The sequence below is a fragment of the Ictalurus furcatus genome, chromosome 25 (genome assembly GCF_023375685.1).
Source record: "Ictalurus furcatus strain D&B chromosome 25, Billie_1.0, whole genome shotgun sequence".
In the NCBI taxonomy this organism is placed as follows: domain Eukaryota; kingdom Metazoa; phylum Chordata; class Actinopteri; order Siluriformes; family Ictaluridae; genus Ictalurus; species Ictalurus furcatus.
This window is the reverse complement of record NC_071279.1, coordinates 6617257-6640046: the sequence shown is the minus strand read 5'-3', so window position 1 is coordinate 6640046 and position 22790 is coordinate 6617257. Positions and strand designations below refer to the sequence as shown.

At 39.8% G+C, this 22790-nt stretch overlaps 1 protein-coding gene and 1 non-coding gene across 2 annotated transcripts; one reads left to right on the top strand and one right to left on the bottom strand.

Moving 5' to 3' along the window:
• The first annotated feature begins 8302 nt into the window (after positions 1–8302).
• trnak-uuu (transfer RNA lysine (anticodon UUU)) lies at positions 8303–8375 on the top strand. The gene has a single exon. It is a non-coding gene; the product is annotated as a tRNA-Lys (tRNA).
• Positions 8376–14463: 6088 nt separating this feature from the next.
• On the bottom strand, positions 14464–21075 carry trib2 (tribbles pseudokinase 2). Its single transcript, XM_053614516.1, has 3 exons — positions 19608–21075; positions 18161–18453; positions 14464–16550 (listed from the first exon to the last, which is right to left on the bottom strand). Exons 1-3 carry the CDS (start codon positions 19881–19883, stop codon positions 16079–16081), a joined length of 1041 nt encoding a protein of 346 aa, XP_053470491.1. The 5' UTR covers positions 19884–21075; the 3' UTR covers positions 14464–16078.
• Positions 21076–22790: the final 1715 nt, after the last annotated feature.

Sequence of the window (22790 nt, the reverse complement as noted above, 5' to 3'; positions counted from 1 at the left end):
GTTTGTTTAAATAAATGTTATTATCTGCACTTGCTTCTGGCTCAACCTCGATACGTGACACCCTGCCCCTGAGGAACTCTCTGCAAGTCTTTGCTTTCTAAACTACTCCTCAACTTACTTGTCTTTTCTTGCCAGTAAAAATACTACCTTATATCTGTTCCCTTTCTCTTACTCATGACATTACCAGTGTTAAATGAAATCCGACTGCATAAAAGGCCTGTGTTATTTACACGTGAAAAGGTCACTGCATTTTCAATTTATTAGCAACCTGAACTATAACACGGATAAAACAGACATTGGTGAGTCGTGACTAAAGGGCATTGGTAGGGTATTGGTATCGAACAATTCAGAAAAGAAGAACAAAACGAATATGTTTGAAAACATGAGACTCATATATAATATGAGACTCCCTCTCAGTATGTCAAAATTATAGTGAAGTGATTCCTAACCTTCACTGCTGAATGGATGAACATGAGACAATGCGCGCGCACACATAGCTTAGAGCAGGGGTTCCCAAACTTTTCCAGAACAAGGCCCCCCAAATAGCATAAACATTTGACCAAGGCCCCCCTTTTGCAAGATGTCTTTAAAACACATTAAAAATACAGACTTCTGAATATATCCCCCTTTTTTTAAATTTATTAATAATTACATCTTACATCTTTTCATTACATTAGGAATTGATTGTGTGTGTGTGTGGTTGTCTGAGAGTGAGAATTTATTTTTCACGACAAATTGTTGAGGCCCCCTGGGCGCCCCCTGGTGGCCCCCAAGGGGGCCCCCACTTTGAAAACCACTGGCTTAGAGTTACTATATTAAAGGATGTAACTTTCATGCACGAGCATAGGCGCTAGATAAAATACACACTGTGAGTTACGTATATGGTCTAAATGACATTTTTGTGGTCGTAAATTATTTGTCCCTATGATATTTTAATTAACAGTATTTTATGAGCTTGCTTTGTTCAGAGTGAAAACTTAAAATGACCTCAAGACAATAGGTAAACTTCATCTTAATCATTTCACCATAAACATTTTATTTTGATAAACTGTGTGGGACATTTATGATCGAGATGCAACACTATTCAGATTATGACATTTATTTTCCAAGAAAAAGTGTACTTCAAACACTTACGGTATCTCTCGTGCTATCTCCGTTGCATTCGGCCGATTGAGTGCACGTGCACGATTGCATGGTATTTCTCGCATGTAGTCTAATGCATTGACAATAGTATCATCCATTTTAGAGGTGGTCACATTTATACTGACATTTTCTGTTCAGATAGATTGAGCAATGCGAACTATTTTTCACTATTAAAATTTAGTAGTATGTGAAATGATCAAGACCCCTCCCCCAATCCTGAGATTGACTTTCTGAAACGCTTTTAATATAAACATAACAGAAATATAATAATGCACATACAGATTCATGAAGGACAGCTATTTATGGACACTTGTTCATGTAAGTTAATTAGATTTCAGACCTTTAGACATTTCAGACATCCATCCATCCATCCATCTTCTATACTGCTTATCCTTCTCAGGGTCACGGGGAAACCTGGAGCCTATCCCAGGGAGCATCGGGCACAAGGCGGGGTACACCCTGGACAGGGTGCCAATCCATCACAGGGCACAATCACATACACACTCACACACCCATTCATACAATACGGACACTTTGGAAACGCCAATCCACCTACCATGCATGTCTTTGGACTGGGGGAGGAAACCGGAGTACCCGGAGGAAACCCCCGCATGCAAACTCCACAGACACAGGGCCACGGTGGGAATCGAACCCCCGACCCTGGAGGTGTGAGGCGAACATGCTAACCCATTTCAGACATTTTTTTGACAATTGCTAAACAAATATCCTTGTTATCTAGTATTTTTAATGATAGATACTAACTTACTGTACAACTTCTCTAAATATAGCCACAAATAGTTCACAGATCAAAATTTAATATAAAAAATATAAAAATTTTATGATGCAGAGGTCTGATTATGTATAGGTAAACCATGTGGTTGTCAATATTTTTTCCTTGGCTGAATACATATATTTATATGAAAACATGTATCTAACAGAATCTAATGGTTAATCTCAAACCACACAAACTATCACAATTAGCTCAAATAATTATACAGTAATTATGTCAGACCTACCCACTGGCCATATTCAGTGAGCTCCTATTAGTAACCTATACTAAACCCGTATGGCGCATATATAATACATCGCAGAATGTTAAATATTGAAAGTAGCTTCTTATTAATTAATTATGTTAATTTTCCATCAGTCTCTAATTTACCACCTTGGGAGCAGATCTTTACCATTGCCTTGTGGTTCAGTTGCATCCTTTAAAGTTTATGTATATATATATTCAGCTCAGTGAGGGTTAGAGAGCTCCAGGGGCCTAGGGGATGCAGTACCTTGCATTCTGCTGAGCTTCGACTGACCTGAACATGTTTTTACACCTGACCCTGGCAGGTATTCTATGGCTTTACCACAGAGCGAGGTCTTGTCTGCGGTTATGCATGCAGAGGGTGTGAGTTTCTCCTCTGCCTAGGTATCAGACGGAAAACTTTTAAAGGGAAATTATGTTTTATTTCCAAATCCAATAGATTAGGCATCCTGTGTGTAGCCTTAGGAAACCCTGTACATCTGGGAAAGAGAAAGATCCAAACAACACCTAAATTGCTGACCCCCACATGAGCACAGGCCATTCCCTCATGTGGACAAACAGCTCTGGATAATTGGTCACTGGGGAATGTCGAAGCTGAGCTGCTCACCTGCTCACATGGCACTTTTCCCACACTGAAGCTCTGTGCATGAGCAAGGGACTTGCTTGTAGATACCTTTTAAAGGTAACCTCTCCCAAGCCCAGTACTTCTCCGACTTTATAGATCTAATAAGCAGTTTTGAGCTTATTACACAGGCAACATTCTGTGTCCTTGAGTCAGACCCTACAGTTGTGTCAAGCGCAACTAATTATAATCCCAATTCCGAAAAAGTTGGGACGCTGTATAAAATGTAAATAAAAACAGAATGCAATGATTTGCAAATCTCATAAACCCATGTGTTATTCACAATAGAACATAGAAAACATATCAAATGTTTAAACTGAATAAATGTACCATTTCAAGAAAAAAAAAAAAAGGTAATTCTGAATTTGATGGCCACAACACGTCTGAAAAAATTTGGGACGGGGCAACAAATGTCTGGAGAAGTAAATGTTTCTGGGGCGTGTTGCGGCCATCAAATTAAAACTTACCTTATTTTTTCCTTAAAATGGTACATTTCCTCAGTTTAAACATTTGATGTGTTTCTATGTTCAACTCCATAAATAGATGGTAAAATATCTAAGTCACCTTGAATACATATTGGCAACTGAGTGATGAGGCAGAAGGAATACATTGCCAAGAAGCATAACATCCCTTCTTGTCTTTCAGACTCCTTGCTGTGAGCCTGGAAATTAGGCTTATCAGCATTCAGTAGCTGAGAGCAATGAGGCGTGCCAGTTCAGAAACAAAAATGAAAGCAGACTATTAATGACAGATAATGAATATTAGCTTAATGCATATTTACTTACTTTGTTAGTGTATTTATTTACTTTGTATTTGGGAACATGATTTCCTCATGAAGCACAGCATCATATCAGCATATTTAGGACAAGATAATTATGATAACGGCATGAATGTCTATGAAAATAGTTGCTATCAGAGTTTTTATTACACAAAGCCTTGTACTGGTTTCAAAAGCATAGTGGGAGTGGGATCTTTGTGAATTCTAGTAAGTTTACTTCACATTACAGTATTACATCAGTCAGAGAACGAAAAGACCAGTGCATGTTGTCTCATTTGATGAAACCAGTCATCACATTTAGCTAAAATAGGCATACAGTGCAGGGGTTTCCCTAGGTTTTCAGAGAGCTTAGGTGCTGATTTTGTTCCGGGTGGTGGTGGTTGGGTGGTTTGAAATTATTTGAAGGATATTTTAAGTTATTTTAAGTTTACATGATGTTTTTTACCCTTATCCTTACAATATTTGTGTAAGAAAGCTATGCTGATCGTGAAAGAAAGGCAACACTTATTGTACTAGTCAAAAAGTCTATTGATAGTCTGTAATAATTCAAACGTCTACTAATTTCACCAAATAACATGTTTGAGATTTAATGAAAATAAATGCCTTCTTACATTCATTCAGCTTAAGCTGCTCTGCAAAAACACTTAGTTGCTGCGGTGCTGCACCTAAGCCCTTCTACGGAAAGGAAAACCCTGCAGTGTTGTAGATTAGCAGGTTGGTCCTGTATATAGCACAGGGATGCTGATAGACCCTACACCCAACCCTTTCCAATGAAACTGGTCAGTTGTGGCTTGCACATGGCCCCTCTGGGATTGAATCCTGAGTCCTAACAGTACAGTGCACTGAGGGAGTGAATTGCTTATTTAAAGTTAACCTCCTGATTGAATCAAAGAGTCCTTCAGAGGAATGCATTATTAGAGACCATGCTATTATGGTGCTGAGCACTAGTAATTACTGAAATGGCTTCACAATCTAATTTCTAGGACTCTTGATTTGTCGGACACATTATAGTTCAAATGAATGCCTTAAGGTTTATAACAATATGTGCTACATTAGGTGCATATGAAACTTAAGTACTGAAGGAAAGATACTAGTCTCATCAAAGTGCACTCCAGTATAAACCAAACAGTGGGAAAGCAACACATTTCGGAATGTTTAAAAAAAAAAAAAAAAAGCAACTATATTGTGCAAGCACAGAAAATATTAACCATATTAAATGGGAACCTCTGAGCTTGGGCTTCTGATAAATCTGATTCTCAGAAGACCTGAACTAAAAAGCCAAGGAGTCCATCTGTCTAGCGCATAAGGCCCTCAGTGTGTTCCTTAAGGATACATTCCAAAAAGCGTCATGTGAATGCACACTAATGGAAGTCTTTTGTGACGGTGATTGGAGAATGGACTAGACAACCCCTAATCCTCACCCTGGCTCCAGGAAGCGTCTCCAGCGTAGGAGGAGCCTCTAATATATGATCAATACGGCAAGTGAGTAGTGTTAGCTGCAATTAGGAGACAATGCTCCACATTGCTATTTTCAGAATTCGCCATCAGTGAGAAGAGGCAACAGGGAGGATAATTGGGTATTGACAAAAGGGTGTGAGAGGGCTAAGACAGCACACACATTCTCTCTCACCAATTTACTGTCATCATGAGGCCTCAATAATACTGTTCACTGACCATATAATTGACCACTTGAGAGGCAAAAACAAAGCCACAGCAGCCAAAATGTCTGCTGTAGATATGGTGAAGCAGTTAGTTAGCTTCACTGTATAGGAATACACTGAGAATACATTAGGGGTGCATTATACTGCAAGTCATAATTTCATTTCAGTGCAGCACTAGGTTTTGTGGACTATAGTTAATATGAGAGTGTGTAGGAATATAAAGAACAGAAACATATAGAAATATATTCAGTTGTAAGAACTGATTGCACTCCATTTACACTTACTCAATATGCAATTAAATACACATTTAAGCAATTCACTTTTTAATGTGTGTGCGTGTGTGTGTGTGGGACACTTAGTATTAATCATTTAAATATTCGTTTTTCCATTTCCTTTTAAACCATTTTGTGTGCCATTTAATAACGTCCAGCAAAAAGATAATTTGTCTAAAAGCCTGCTATGAACTTCTTTTAAAATGAAATCCCTTGAAATCTCTGTCAGACTCCAGTAGGTCCATTATCTTGCAACTTGAGTGTTATTTCTTTGATTAATATTTCTGTATGCCATCTACTGGTTAAGACCGGAATGACTGCTGAAATGATTGTTAGTACTAGTACAGTTTAACTGGTTAAAGTGAGTGGTGGGATACATAACGGTTATATAAAGTGAAGTCTGTAGATAATTCAACAGTGACACTGAGTTTGTAATCTATGCAAATGGTGACTATGAGGTTAAAGTCCATCCTGACAGATAAATAATAATAATAAAAAAAACAACTTTAATAATTCGACAACTGGCTCATCTGTTGGTCAATATTCAGCTGTGATTGTTGCATAGTTAGTGCAAATTTATGTCAAAAATTAGGACAAATAATTACATGACAAGATCATCTGGGAAATACTGAAGGGCTCAAGCAGAAATAGCTTTAATTGCAAGACCAGAAGTACAGACTGGAAAAAGGAATGAAAACCTGCCAGAAATCCCCTCTGTTTATAAATACAGACTTGGAGAGACCACTTCTCTGCTCTCCAACATCCACCCTTCCATTATTTTTTAACACACACTTGATTACTTGCCCTCTCCTCCTACCTTTGGAGTAATCTCTGTTGCATCTTAAGAGCCATTTCAATAGTCTCAACTCAAGTTTGTTAGATGACCTCTTTAAAGGGACCAAATCAACATAACTACTGACTTGAGTAGCAGAACTTCCCCAGAATACATTGTGATCTTCAGTATAGTGATGGATCAAATCACCCTTTATTTGGATCTGAAAGAGGTGTGTTAATAAATGAAAGGTTAGCACTCGCTGGCATCCTGGATTCAGTTTGAGCAGCTTCTATTCTGGCACCAGGAAGGAGTCGAGTGGAAAAAAAAGAAAGATAAATAACCATGGAGAGACTACAGCAGCAGGAAAGGATCATCATCATACCATAACCAGCAGTTATGGCCTGCTGTGCTCTTAGAGCCTCCAAATGGTTCTGAGCTCAGCAAACATCATTAAATTGTGTGATCAAGCATTCATTCAGCCAACACAGGCCAGATTTAGTACCATTGAAATTAACACGAATTCCATACACTGCTATGGATTAACACTGACTCTGACTTATTTCTATATTCTGAAGGCTGTGTGAATTTTAAGAGCTCTCATAGCATAATGAATCATTGTTCGCTGGTTTTATCGAGGTGTTTATATCACTGCACTTTTAGTCCAGTGTGCATTACCAAGTGAATGGACCACCATACACTACTGTACAATACAATAGTCCTGAACTCCAGGTACATGTTATTTGTGTAGCTGTCACATTTTTCACATCAGGGTGATGTCAGTGCGTGCAATATACAGTATATAAAATGAAAGCTTCCTCTATTTACAAATAGGACAGGAAATATTGTGTACTCCATCTGTGTACGTGTGATCAGAAAGACTCTGTTATGTCGGTTCAGCTTGCAGCAAAGAAAAGACAACTGAGACAGATTAATTGTAACCAGTAGCCATGTTCCTTGGTGCTCTGGCCACCAGTTTATAGACTTTACCCTTATGTTCTATACACTCAACTCTATTTACTAGATTTGTTATTATTAGATAAGGGTACTTCAGTGCTTCCTTAATGATTTCTAGCATATTAAAAGGGTTTCTAGTTTGGAAAACACTATAAAACTATCCACTCAACCACTCATTTTTATTTTACCTCATGTTACCCTCGGGGCAAAATGAGCAGAACATAATCTCTGTGATATATAAAAGCAAAACTCACAGTCAAAGTTTAATAATAGAAAAGTTGTTAAGTCATTTAATATTGCTCCACTTTTAGTAACAGATCATTTTAAACTAAAGGGTTAAATACAACCTGCCTGCTGCTGTCTTGGGAAGTCATTGTACTCCACAGGTAGTCCCACCTGAACCTGATCATGAAGATCATGAAGGAGATTAGAGCAGGACAGAAGGGTACCAGGAAGTGACAGAACCACTGGGCTGTGCATTTTAGGATCTGTGTGAGTTTTCACATCATTGCAAGGCTGTCCACTAGAGGGCAGAATAACCATTATTATCCAAAACCCATCTCTCCCTCACTGTAAGATACAAAAAAAATAAATAAACCGAAAAACACTCAATATATGGCGCTTTAAAAAAATAAAATAAAATAATAATAATTTTAATTAAGAAAAAACAACAATAGTAATATTGATAATTATAAATAAAAACACATTTGGTATCAAATTATACCTAGATACATGCTGTGTATCAGAGAGAAGGGATTTTTTTGAGGGGGGGTTGTTTGTTTTTTTTTTTTTTGTCGCATACCACATTTCGTTATGATGTTTGCACTATACACTTTTACAAAAGAGGGTTTTTTGAGTTCTTTTGGTTTATTGGGAAAATAAAAGGCTCTTCCCTTCTCAAAATCGGGTCTAATTTGATCCCTTTCTGATGGGAAAAACACTCTGTAGTAGTTTTGCAAAAACAACTGGAGAACCTTTAAGAGCTGAAGAACTAAATATAAATTAATATGGATTAAGGCTATATGGATAGATTAAGTCTATATGGATAAATGACCCCTAATAGAGCCCGGATAGCTCAGTCGGTAGAGCATCAGACTTTTAATCTGAGGGTCCAGGGTTCAAGTCCCTGTTCGGGCGAAGCTACTATTTGTTGCTGAGTTGATCTAGCGTTATCGAAACAATGTCCAGATTAATGCTTATTTCACAGCTAAACACATATAGTCTGGTCTTCTATAAATGATGTTAGGATGCAATAATTAGTATTAGCTCTAAATATGAGCTAGATGTATTCGACACTATAATCAAAAGGTTGGATGGGAAAACTGCTATTTTTTAATGTAATGTTCATCAATCCATCCAAAACTATAAAACGTACTTCTAAATAGATTCCAGTTTCCATGTTTTTTTTTCTTGCATAATTGCTTAAAAATGTGAAAACTGGACAAAAATTTGATTTATCGTAATACTTTCCTCGAGCGTTATCACTGATTGTAGAATTAACAGACCGATAAAATATCAAACGAACAATGGACGAGACGAGACTAGGTTAGTTTAGTGTCACTAGTCAACTATGTTTCTGTAAAGCTGCTTTGAGACAATGTCTATAGTTAAAAGCGCTATACAAATACAAATTGAATTGAATTGTATGAGTTTAGCTGCTACAGAGCCATGTAGAGTGCGTTATCAGTCCTTATGCTCTGCTCATATCATGTTCATGTATTGGAACTCATACAGACATTTACACGCATTGTTTTCCTCCTCAGCATCAGAGGATGTTACTGTTTCAGTCTTAAAACATCAGTGAATATATAACGAATATAATAAATGATCCATGCCTGCATTTGGCGCCCCCTAGCGACTTCTTGAATGCGCCCTGTCTACTTTTCACTGAAAAGACTGAAAAGACTTGGCGACATTACTGAACACATCGCGGTTTAACGTTGTTGTTTTGAAACTGGCTGGGTTCTATCTTTTTTAATGCTCAGTTTTGGGGATGTCTTCAAAAACCTGGCAACCGTGGATAATAATAATAACCTGGTTTTGATCACAGTTAAATAGGCAGGGCATTTAATGCTAATGATATCTGGTCTCAGACAGCTGGGGAATGTACTAAAGATTTTCTAATGTGCCAGAACATGTACAGAATATAAAAGCAGTGATTAGAGGGGACCTACACTGTACCGGTTTAGTACACTTACTTTCCTTACTCTCATTGAGCACTTATAAAACATCTACAGCTAAAACTTACAGTACTTTCTCCTCCAGAAAGAACGTGGATGCTGATTGGCCAAAGCAGAGTATGTTGTGTTCTTCCTATATCCATACTGGATGATGATTGGCTGGCAGTTAACTTTATTCATAAATAAAGTTTACGTGCGATTTTGAAGAAAAAACTGTTTTCTCTTTTTTTTTTCTTTCTTCCCCCCACCCCCCAAGTGTTACATCAAAACCTTTGCAGAATTTTATTTATTTATTTATTTTTTAACACCACAGGAAAAGAAAGTATAGGGGTAACTCATTTTCGACCAAAATGCCGGATAGAACCTTATAATACTAAAGAGACATTACTTCTAACAATGATTTGCAACAAAAATAAAAAGTAACTGACATTCATTGAAATTTGAATATGTTGTGTATTAATTCTGTAACATCCTGTATGGAACTGTGAACACCCTCTAATGTAAGCAAACAAACAAACCAATAAATAAATAAATGGCTAACTTCTTTGTGGTGACTTTTTTATTATTATTTTTATTATTTTTTTAACGATTTTGTGCATTGTATTCAGGTCAAATTTGTTTCCCAACTTAACATTTTTCCATTTAAAACAGACTTTCTCAGTGCTTATATGTATATAAGATTTAAATTCAAGGGGATACATGATAATTGTGTAGAACAAACAAACAAACAAACAAGTAAAAGTGATATTGGACTGGCTGATTATCATACAGTACCACCGCTTGGTCCATGGTATATCAGGAATTAACAGAAAAATGAAGTGAACAGCAGGTGGCAGTATTGACTGTGAGTGAGGCATTTCTACAAGGCTTCTCACTGCTGATTAAAAAGTGCAAAAGATCAATCCGGGAAAGTACTAAATAAAATTGTACACGTTATGTTCACATTATTCATTAGATTTATTCCTGATTTAAACAACACCGATGGAAACAAAGTCCTAAACCTGACAGAAGGTGTGTGTGTGTGTGTGTGCATGTGAAGTGAAAATTAAAGCTCTTCACATGTTACACTTAATTGCACTCCATATGTCTAACAATAGTCTCTGGACAAATGGAAGGAATGGGAATATGATACAGGTGAGGAATTCACAGGAGTAATTGCATTCCTGTGTTAATTGTGCACGTATGGGCATCTAATAAGTTACATAAGGATGCAAGGCCTTAATACTGGTGGTTATAATCATAATAATTATTCTAAAAGTGTACTCAATATGTGTACTCATTAAGTAATGCAAAAGAGTATGAAATTCTGATGAGCTAATTATTCGGAGTAACAGCAAGTATGTATTGGTCCCTTCAATCCATGACTACCATTATACTCACTACTTATATTACCTTGGAGGGTGTAGATTTTGCAGGGGTAGGGGACAGTCATGATCACTTCAGAATCAATCATCCTTATATTTGTGTGTGTGTGTGTGTGTGTGTGTGTGTGTGTGGATTCACACTGATTATATAAAAGTCATAGTTATATCATAACAATATATATCAAGTTTGATGGATGTAGAACAGTCTAAGAAAAGTAAAAAAGTCAAGTCAGTAAAACTGTAAATATAGCTAAAAGCTGGCTCCCTCACTGGGTATACACTCTTCCACTTCTTAATCCATTGGTGCATAAAAAAGCCACATGATCCCCTCAGCCAACAAGGAAACATGTGACCCCAAATAGTGGTATGCACACAGGTACACTGTTGGGGCAGGGAGTTGGGGTGCTGGGCACTGAGGTGCTGTTTGATGTTGGCTTTGGAGTTGTGATGTAATTACGACAAATGGTCTAAGAGTCTGAGAGAGATTCAACAGAATTTAAGACAAACATAAACCTTTCACCTAGAGAACCGTTCTATTGTAAATATACATAGCCGCAAGCACTTCTTTTTCTATAGCACCAACTACTGACCTACGTCTGCCAGATTTCACCAAAATATTAATCAAAATACTAAAAACATACTGTACATACTCAAATAATCTTAAGGAAACCTTGGTTTGGATGCCTTTAAGGTTTCATTATTTTAAATCTATCAAGGGAAATTTTTCTTTTTCATCAACATGTTTGCTTAATGACAAACAATAAATGGTAAACCACAGTAGGTTTATAGGAGCATTCTCTCAGCTACAGCATTTTAGCAGGACTTTGTATTTATGTCCGTCAGTAATCTGTAACTGGAATGCCCAGCATCCATTTTCAAAGACATCGGTCAGTCCTCACTTTGAACAATGAAGTTATTATTCACAGAAAGCTTGCAAGCACTAGCATACTACCATATGCTAGCATATTTTAGCACAGGTGTCTAGATTTGTCTTAAAGAACGTTTTAATATTTTTACTTTTTCAAAAATAAAATATGAACGAATGCCAGTGGAGTGCAGTGGACCCTAAATATGAAGAGGTGAAATGTGATTGACATTTTTTTTTTTTTTTATGGGAAATGGTGACAAAGTGGTTAACAGCTATAAAAAATATGTTTTTTTTTTTTTTTTAAGTGTGTGCAGATCTGAGCATTATGGACTAATTCGTTTTAAAAAAGCAAGAAGCATCAGCAAGAACATAACATACCATGGTTCTGGATGGTATATAGCTAGGTAATTTACACATTAGCATATCAGATAGCACTCTACCACTGGGACCTGAAGAATGGAGCAAGTGGAGCATCTGCACCTGCACATTTATTAGAGGGGAAGCAAACATACAATTTTGATCCCCGGCTTTATGTTTGAATAAAAATTTGACTTTCACTGTAAACTGCATGAGCATGACTATATAACTAAATTTAACTAAATGAGTGTAACTTTAGCAACCTCTGCTAAAACAAAACATCTACTTGTGAAGGAGTGTGGAGAGGATGTCTCACCCTTTGGCGTGGGATTTGATTCTGCATGTTGTGTGAGCAAGACACAACCGTGGGAAGTGGAACAACTTAAAAGCATAATGAAACTGTGCAACCACCCAGCACAACCACGAAGTGCAGATCAATTACCTGCCCAACCCACTATGGGGCAGCATGGAGCAGAGCAGTTTCAACAGCAACAAAATTGAAATAATCTTCACTGCAGAACCAAATGTCCAGGGTATGGAGCTTGATCGGATCCTCTGACATCTCCTCTGATGAGCCTAACTCTAACCCCTAATCCTAATTCCTAACCCTTAACCCTAACCCACACAATGCTGTACAAAATGAAACAACACAATAAACACCGGCCTAAAAGACTCCACCCACTGGACTTTTGGGTGGACTCTGCCCAGGTAGGAGGCGCTAGATCAGGTCTGACTCCACCCTATGGACTTTTTGTTCTGCAGCAAAACTTGTACGACCTAATGAGCAGTCACTAGTCATTTGCCTTGCGCACAAAATCATGTGGTCCTGCGAGCACCTAACAAATGCAATACAAAGCATAATACAGTTTTGACCATAGCAAGTCAAATTTTTATTAAAGATTATCAGGATTTTTTTTTCAGGATGGTGTCTATGTAGATACAGTCTAGTTGTATCCCCCATTGGTTTAGGTGGACATCTAACAACCTACCAACATTACAGTCATGATTTATATTGGGAAGGACCATTTTGTGAGGCACTCAAGTGTGTGGAAAGTCATTTTAGTTCCAATATTTAGGAAGTAGATCAACAAACATCTAAAGAACTTTCGTGTTCAAAATAAATTCTGCGACTGCAGAGGGAAAACAGGCAGATTTGGTTGCAGGTTTGTTGTCAATTGAGCTAATTTTAAGATACTTAACAACTGTTGAAAGCAAGTGAATGTTTCAACTTACCTATGAGAATAACAATGAACCTTTCAGCTGGCCATTAAATTATTTTCATTAGTAGTGATTCATATGTAGAAAGCCATTGTCCTCTTTTTACTTTAAACCATTTTATAACCGAACGTGGGTCTGGAATTTATTTTGACCATTGTTATTCAAGATTAATCATTATTTCCATAGTGGCATAGAGTGTACTAAAGGCCCGGAAGTACAATGCATGGCTTGTCATGGGTGAATTTCCGTAGCCAGTAGGCATGGATCAAGTCAGTTGCAAGTTGCTGCCCACTTGTTGTTGAAAAGCTGGTGGTGATGGTGACTGTTCTGTCAGATTGAATTATTTCAGGTCTTTTAACCGGTGAGCATGGGTGTTATGCTATGATTCTTTCTCTCATAGCTCTGTGGTTCCAGTAAAGTTGGTTTCAGTTTGTTTTGACAAAACACTCGCTCACAGTGGATATGTACCGCAAGCTCCTCTTTTCAAATGCCTTATGTTCTTCTGAAATCTCACATACGGAACATCCTAATGCACATCTGGTGGTGAGAGATTGATGCCCCAGGCTTTTCCCACCTGCAGATTACATAAAACCATCCCAATGTGTATGCTTTAAAATCTTGATCTGTTGGAGTATCTTCAGGCATACCCAGCAGCAACCAGACCAATGAGATCTACTAGTGTTGGAACAAAAATCCTTCATATTATGATTTAAAGCAAAAGCCTTGTATTGAATGATTTTCTTGGAAAATACAGCAAGTTTTGTGGTAACATGCTGTTGGGTCCTTTATCAACTCAGGCCTATATCAACTCTTGTACCCCTGCACATTCATGAAATTACCCAGTCAACCACTCACATGGCAGCGGCGGAATGCATAAAATAGAGCAGATACAGGTCAAGAGTTTCAGTACATGTTCACATCAAACATCAGAATGGGAAAACTGTGATGTTAGTGACTTTGGCATGGTTGTTGGTGCTGGTTTGAGTATGGCCAGACAGGAAGACTATAGTAACTCAAAAAACTGCTCTTTACACCTATGTTGAGCAGAAAAACATCTCAGAAGGCACACCACATCAATCCTTAAGGCAAACGAAATACAACAGCAGATGATCATACTGGATTCCATTCCTGTTAGCCAAGTGCAGGAATCTGATGCTACAGTGGGCATGGGAACATCAAAACTGGACAGTCTGGTGACAGTTTTCCAATGGTAAATGGTAAAATAATATACTTTTCAGTGTGCAGGTCACATTTTATTTACTGAATAAATTTGGACAAAACACCAAAATCAGTTACATTACAATCAGAGCATCTGAGGCAGATATCCCACCATGCATGCCCCCCACCCCTTCAAAAGAAAAAAACAAAAAGTCCTTCACTCATCACCAACTAATGTGGCCAATTCATTCTACCTGAAAGCATATTTTTTTTATTTAAAAAAAATATACTTATAAACCTAATGCTTTTACAGAGGCAACTTAAAACTCCTAGCAATTAAAAAATAGAATTTGCAAGGATTTACTTTACGAAACAAAAGGGAAAAACAACTTCCCCAGCCCTCCTGCTAGGCTATAGCATTCAAAAGGGTACATGCCATTAACTAGAGATCACAATTTGAAGTAACATTGATATACCACAAAACATGTCCACATGTACCTATTTAGAAGATGATCATTTCACAGAACCTAGGCAGGCAGTAGAAAAGTTAACATGAGGTACTGGAGACAGTGTAGTCGTAGTAACATTATTTAACAAGGTGTTAAAAGCGAAATCCTAAGTAAAAAGAGAAGGGATGTAATCGGCATTGGTGGTGTGGGGCACAAATACTGGCACTTAAGTTAGATGGTTTATTCTAAACCTTGGGACAGTCTTTAATGCCAACATCAAAACTGTCCTGTGTCAAGAGTATTGCCTACAATATTTGTGGAAACAGAAACTAAGGTATAAAGAAAATCCTGCAAATATATTTAAATATAGTAGTTGTTACTTTAAATTAAAAACTCTTTCATTTCAGCAGAAGAATGAAAATAAAATTAAATAGATGCTAGTCTACAGAGATGGAATGGACCATTCGCTTGGCCTAGGTGGGCCAAGCACCCCTCACGTCTCAAGGCTCAAAGAGGTTCAGTTCAGGCTAGAGGAAAAATAAGCAGCAATAACAATTTAGAAGGAATAGCTTAATGCAACACAAAAAGCTGAGTTAATGCAGTCTTACACAAATGAGAGAAACGCAAATACACATTTGGAAGGGGGATCAAGCCTAAAAAGAGAATTTGCAAACTTATATTGTAATTCTACTGACAGCCGCCACATACATGTTATAGTATTGGCCTATAAGGCTATGAAAGAGCAGAATGGTGTAAGTAATATACTTAAAAAAACAAAACAAAACAAAACAAAACAAAAAAAAACCCCATAATGAATAAATATGCAAACGCAGCCAAAAAATGCTTTTAAAGTTCAATACGTGGAGACAATGTTGTCTACTGTGATAAATCAGAACAGGAGTGGTTGCAGTTTGCTTGATGTTGGTGTTGTTCTCCTTGGCTGAGGTCTCCTGTGCCGTCATGTTTTCTGTAGCTTAATATGACTTGTACACCCCATGAGCACCACTGAAAATAAAAAAAGAAAACTCAACCTAAAGATAGTTATAAGTCTTGCTACATTACTGAACATTAACATTTGCCCAGAAGCTCTTGCTGAAGGTGTTCCACACCATCAAGCCAGACCTTCCCAGGTTTTCTCCATGGAATGGGAGATAAGGATAAACGCTGTTTTATGAGTGCATTCTGTCATCTAAAACACGTGGCAAAATGTCTTTTTTTTTTTTTCCTCTTCTTTTTTTTGTGCTGCTCAGCTGAGGAACTGCTCCAAATCTTCCTCCATGTTGGCCTCGGGCACCATCTGGTCTGCTTCACGTTCTCCTCTGGCATAGGCGATGCCAGCCTGGACAGTGGCTGCCAGGAACCAGGGATGCTCCAGGATTTCTCGTGATGTCAGCCTTTCGGCTGGCTCCCGCCGCAAGATGCTGCGGATCAAGCAGCGTGCCTTGGGCGTCAGCGTCTCAGGGATGCTGAAGTGGCCACGGCGGATCTTGCTGAAGAGTGAGCCAGGTTCAACATCATGGAAAGGGTAGCGGCCAACAAGGATGGTGTACAGCATGACGCCCAGACTCCACACGTCTGCCGCTTTGCCAGAGTAGCTGCCACTGGCATTGAGGATCTCCGGGCTTACGTAAGCAGGACAGCCATGTTTGTCTGAGAGAGTGTCATCGCTTCCCTTCAGGAGGTATGTATCTTCTAAACTCTCCAACTTAACAAGGCTCCTGTGATACACAGAAAGGAAAAAAAAAAAGAAAAGCATTTTCTCCTTTAAAGCTTACAATCATTTAAAGATGATAGTTTTGTAATCCCAGCGCAACATTTCATTATACATCCACATGATGGTACAAAGTAATAAAAAAAATCACCACCCCCTGGATGGTCTTCATTGGTATGGGAGGAGGAGGAGACCTCTCCCAAGAAAATAATCTTTCCATTTAAATTTTTTATTTCAGAGCAAGATTCATGGGATTTCAAGAATCATGCAAGTAAGCCTTAAAAAGTACAACAACAACAACAATAGAACAAGGAAACATGCATTCCTCATCGGGGTGAGTAACATCCACATACATAAATAAGGAAATCCCTGGATTTCCCCTGGAGTAATGATGCACAAAAACAGAATAAAAATCATAAATAAGCGTTTCCGTTCCATAACCAAAACTGAAAAACTTATTCTGGTTGTCTTTGCATCTTAACGTACAGCTCAGACGTCAAGGCTACTTGACCTCCAACAAGCTGCTGTACTGTAAAAGTGAACAGAGCATGCACCTTTTGACCTCTAGCTCTGTTTCTGTTCAGCTGCCTGCTCAAAATAACCCTCGACTAACATGCAGTGTTCATGACTCACACCTCTACCGCAGAATGGAAAGAAAAAAGAAAAGAAAAGTAAAAAAGGAAAAAAAAAAAAAAAACCACACACACACACACACATGCTGAGTCTGAAAAAGACACTAAGGCAAAACATGAAGAGCCATTTCAATAAGTACCGGACTGCACATAAACACAAGGGCCAGTTTTCCAGGCACAGATTAAGCACGCTTTAAAAAAAAAAAACAATGGTGATTCACCACCAGCACCGCAATTTATTCCAAAAACTAGACTTAATCCATTGGGAAACCAGACTCTTATGTGTAACAGCTCGAGGTTTCAAACGCCCACTAACATGGTCATGATGCTGGTCAGGAACCCAGCACAGCTCTGTGCCTAATCAAGTTCTCACTGGCTGCTTGTGCCTGTTCCCATCTGGGTGCATATGTGGTGTTTCATTTCAGGCCAGGGTACAAGCACCTACCTCTGGCAAAATCTTTCATGTTAGTATGCCATCAGTCATTAAGGAGGCATGGATATAGCATCCCAAGTTACAGTAAATGGGAATGTTAAGGCCAGTGAGCTCACATTTAAAACTGTAGCCACAATGACTCCCCTTTCCATGTGCTGAGCCACAGGAAAACTAGCTGAGGTGATTCATTTGGCTGAATGTGCCACTATCATAGCTTAAATGGGAAGACTGCCCCAAAGTCATACACAGTGCTATGACATCAGCCTAATTTTAGAGGTGAGGCACGTGGTCAGGCTACACTGTACACTCCTAATTTGCCTTAGTGGTGCTCTGGTTTTATTATCTGACACTCATTATGCCTGTGCAATATTAGAGGAAGCTCTAAAGTATATTAGGACACAAAGGTACAGAACAGGAAAAGTACAGATGACAAAAAAAAACCCCTAATCGGTGCATTCTCATGTGCATCTAATGCATATTAATGATTAAGCCTGAAAACATGACAGCATGTCTTTCACTCTCTCTCTGTTTTTTAACATTTTTTTTTTTTACCTTTCCTCATTATTAAAGACGAACTTCCTCAGCTTGAGGTCTCTGAGAACCAGGCCGTTGTCATGGCAGTGTGCCACGGCGGACACTATCTGATAGAAGAGTCTGGCAGCCTCTTCCTCCCGCAACTTCTTGCAAGTGCGGACAAACGAGTGCATGTCTCCATGGCTCCTCTCGAAGAACACGTACGCCCGCGTGTCTCCAAGGAGGATCTCTACTATTTGGTTGATGTTCTGATGAGCACCCAGTACAAAGTAGGCAGCTAATGATTCTTGATATCGGCTGATATCGAACACCTGGGAGGGGAAAAAAAAAAGAGAAGGAAGCGGTTTGTATTCAATTAGACACGGTCATTGATTCCAAGGAAATTGGGTAGTTGTGCAAAGTTACTGTTCTAAGAGCCTCTTATACCCCTGGATTATTGGTCTTATAGATTTCTCCTGTCCTCCACTTTAAAAAAAAAGAAAGAAAAGAAAGCCTCCACTTTGTAAGACAATGGAGGGGGATCAGAGACAAAAGGACTGCAACCCCTGCGCCATCGGAAGGCAAAGCATACACCTCTGCAGCAAATTTAAGACTCCAAAACAGACACTGATCTTTGATGTTGCTTAGTAACAGGCACATAAAAGGGAGGTGGGGTAAATATAGCACACCGACGGCGGCCATCGGAACCTTCAATCTTATCAAGGTATAAGCAGCGTCATCTGGCTTGTTGCCCAGATGAATGAACCTTTGGTCCTCCTACACACACGCACGCACGCACGCCTCTCCCACTTTATGCACTTTTAACCTGTCGTGTCATGCCACCTGCAAAAAATGGTGACAATTGATTTTTATTCCTAATGCACCTACATGCACGGTCGGCTTAATAATTAGAAACATCTATACTGCTACTAGTCAGTGATTCCTCCTTGTTAAAACGGGCTTTCACAACAAAGCACATGTACTCTGGGCACACAATGTACGAGCACGGCTGATCACAGGGCAGAACACCATGGTAACGCTCGGGTTTACCCGTTTGCCAACAAGACGGCGTTTTCTTTAGATCTGAAAGATCTAGCACTCCTATGCTCTACATGATCACTGGAGCTTTAAGTATGTCCCATGAGTATCAGGAACTATACAGGAACTATGAACGTAGGGTCACGTGAGCATTCAGTTTGCACCAAAAAAAAATCAGATTTCAAGTCAAGTTTCAAGGGGGGGGGAATGCTGATCATGTAAGCTTGGTGACCCTGCGTGCCCTTGTTCGCCATATACACTGCTCAATATGGATCCTATCGTTGTGCTTTGACCCAAACTGCGTGCTACAGTAGATTCAAATAGTGCTGTGCCTCATATACAGTAGTAGTGATAATATGCATAGTGATAATCAGCGCTATACAGTTTGCCAGAACAGTATGTAAAGTCAGTGTGCAGGTTAGGACGTGGCACGCGCGCTTGCTTTTACCTTGCACACGAGCTCTTCCCCGCTGTGTAAGTGCACGGCCCGGAACACGCGGTCTCCCTCCAGCGGCTCCAGTAAGAGGTAATTCCCGATACAGGACACTCGGTGTGTGGAGTCCGGGCTCTCTGGAGGACTTGGGGAGCCTAGATTAGGACTAAAGCTCTGATTCGGCTCCGGAGTCCTCTGTTGTAGACAAGACAGCTCCTCCAATTCATGCACTTTGTGCCTCGCTCTCCCATACCGTGCGATGTTGATGGGATTGGAGCGCTGTATGTTCATGAGTGTTAGATGGAGGTTTATCCTAAAGCAAGGTGCGAGACTTGGAGGGGGGGATCTGGACAAGAATGCCTAGTCTGTGGAAAAACTAAACTTGCGCAACAAAAAGAGAAAAAAAAAAAAAACCTTTTGATCTGACTCACTTGCTATACACCATCACAGCGCACCACACACACACACACACACACACATCCAGCCGATTAGCAGCTGCACAATGTCTCAATCAGGTCTGACAATCGTGCAATCAAAAAAAAAAATAAAAAAATAAAAGAGAAAAATAGTGCTGCAATAAGCTTGGTCTTGCTTTGCGAATATTAATATAATATCCCACGTGCAACAACGATTTACAAAAAACAATCAACAAAAAGTTACCCTGTTTTCTGCTATGACTTCTAAGCCTGAGCTCGGATACAGACTTGTGGATGAATTTTCTGATTTAGCTGCACAGTGCAAAGATGGAGGAAAACGGTGCTTCTGAATTCCCCCCCCCTCCTCCCCCAAATTCAAGAGAGCAGTGTTTAAATGCCCCGAGTGCTGCTGGCTAGTAGAAATGCCTCGGCTAACGTGCTAACCGGTCAGTGGTGTCGGCTTTCCTGAGAAAGGGCTCCGTTTCCATTCAGCGGCCTCCGTCGTGCACTGCTCATTTCCACGCAGCTCTGCACGCCATCTGCTGCACGCGCTAAACGAACCGACCCGAGCAGCGCAAAAAACTCTTTATGTCTAATGGTGTGTGCGTGCGTGCGTGTGTGTGTGTGTGTGGTCGGGAGTCGATGTCCTCTTCTCTTGCGGAATGGTCGGGATCTGGCGACGATTGCTTGTGATGCTGGAGAAGAAAAAGGGATGGCCGACTTTCCCAGGCCTATCCCTTATTTCAGCAAGGCATCATCTCCCGCGGTGTACTAACTACTTACGTGGCTGAGAATCCCAGTCCATTCAGTGCGAGGTCAGCCACACATACACACTCCCTCCCTCTCTCTCTCTTTCACTCTCTCTCGCTCACACACACATACACATACAGGAGGTGACTGGCTGATCTCGGGTTGCTCTGCACACACAACCAGTGAGCTGCTTCCGACCCGCCCCTCTTACTTACGTCACACCCGCGGATCTCTCTGATTGGGCGTCCTGTCGGAGGCCGAATCCCATACGCGTCCCTATTGGACACTACATAACCTGAAGAAGCCATCACATGTGTCCTAAGTATTGCACTTATATTCGGGGTAGGGAGTTATCAAATTGCAAGCTGCTTGCTAGTAGGCTTAAATATGTATGTGTGTGAAATGATTATAATCTCAAAAGGAACAAACGTTAAATCTGTCTACACTGTGTGAAATATGCATGCACTGTAAGTGTATTGTAACTTGAGTGTACTGTGAAGCTCTTCACATCTGCATTTGACCACTCCTGTCAATCATTAATCCTGTACAGGTTGCTCACACATACAGCAGAATGTATTTCATGGGGAACATTATTTTGGGGTGGCACCGGGTTGTTCTTATATGAACAATCAAAATCCAATCATCAGCAGTATGACAAAGAGAAAGTCCATTTTCTATACCGTTTAGCCTGCCTTCAGGGTCATGGGGAAACCTGGAGCCTGGAGGAAATCCCAGGGAGCATGGGGCACAAGGCGGGGTACACCCTGGACAGGGTGCCAATCCATCGCAGGGCACAATCACATGCACATACACATTCACACACTCCACTTTAGACAACCCCCACAGCACAGGGAGAACACGGGGAATTGAACCCCCGCCCCTGGAGGTGTGAGGCAAACGTGCTAACCACTAAGCCACCGTGCGCCCTACGAAGAGAAAGTATGAATGCATTATAATGCTTTTCCAGTCTAAACAAGAAAAGAGACATACATTTCAAACAAGATGAAATGGTATGTTTGGAAGAATTGTGGTCGCACTTGGTTTTCATGCCGTAGACAAGGGGTATTTGATTAATATTTGTCAGTCTCCAGTTATGTAAAATTCCTTGCTTGCAAAGGAGCAGTTAAGCAAATAACATGACTGAATGGCAAGTCACCTTTTAATGCTTAATCATGAGTGACTAATTTGGCTTAGCGGCTTAGTGGTTAGCACGTTTGCCTTGCACCTCTGTGGTTGGGGTTCAAATCCTGCCACTGGCCTGTGTGTACAGAGTTGCATGTTCTCCCCATGCTTCAGGGTTTCCTGCAGGCAGTCCAGTTTCCTCCCCTAGTCCAAAGACACGTGTTTTAGGACATTTTATCCAAATTATCCGTAGTGTGTGTGATTGTGCCCTGCGATGGGTTGGTCCAGGGTGTCCCCTGCCTTGTGCCACGAGTTCCCTGGGATAGGCTCCAGGTTGATCCCCGTGACCCTGTGTAGGTTAAGCGCTATGGAAAATAGATGGATGGATATTTCACAGCAGTGCTTCATGTTACCACTTTTGTTTTACCAGGTTTGACCAGCGCCATATACTCTATAACAGATAACAGATGAGACCTCTGTTTTGAACATGAAGGAAAATAAAAACAAACATTTTTCTGTCCAATAATCTTTTAAAAAATCTTTTTAAAAAGTCCTGTTTTGTCTGTTCACTAAAATGAAAATCCTGTGAATACTCTCCCCTTTCTGATCTAACATCTCTAGCCCTGTAGCTAGTCTCTGGTTCAATGAGCTGCCTTCAGTTAAATGATTTACATAATTTGATAAGCTTCAACAGAGGTTCTGCTACAGTACTTTTTCCCCTCACGTGCTTGGTTCAGTCTGCTGAAACACTTTGTTGGGTCCACATCCAGACTGTCGTCCTCCAGTTGACTCTCCCTGCTCTAGACAGTTAAGCAAAAATGTGAAATTAAAACAGGGGCTCATCTGACAGGGTTAAAGGTTTCAGCTGACTATTTATGTATTTGCATTATTTATATGCCCTAGTATTATA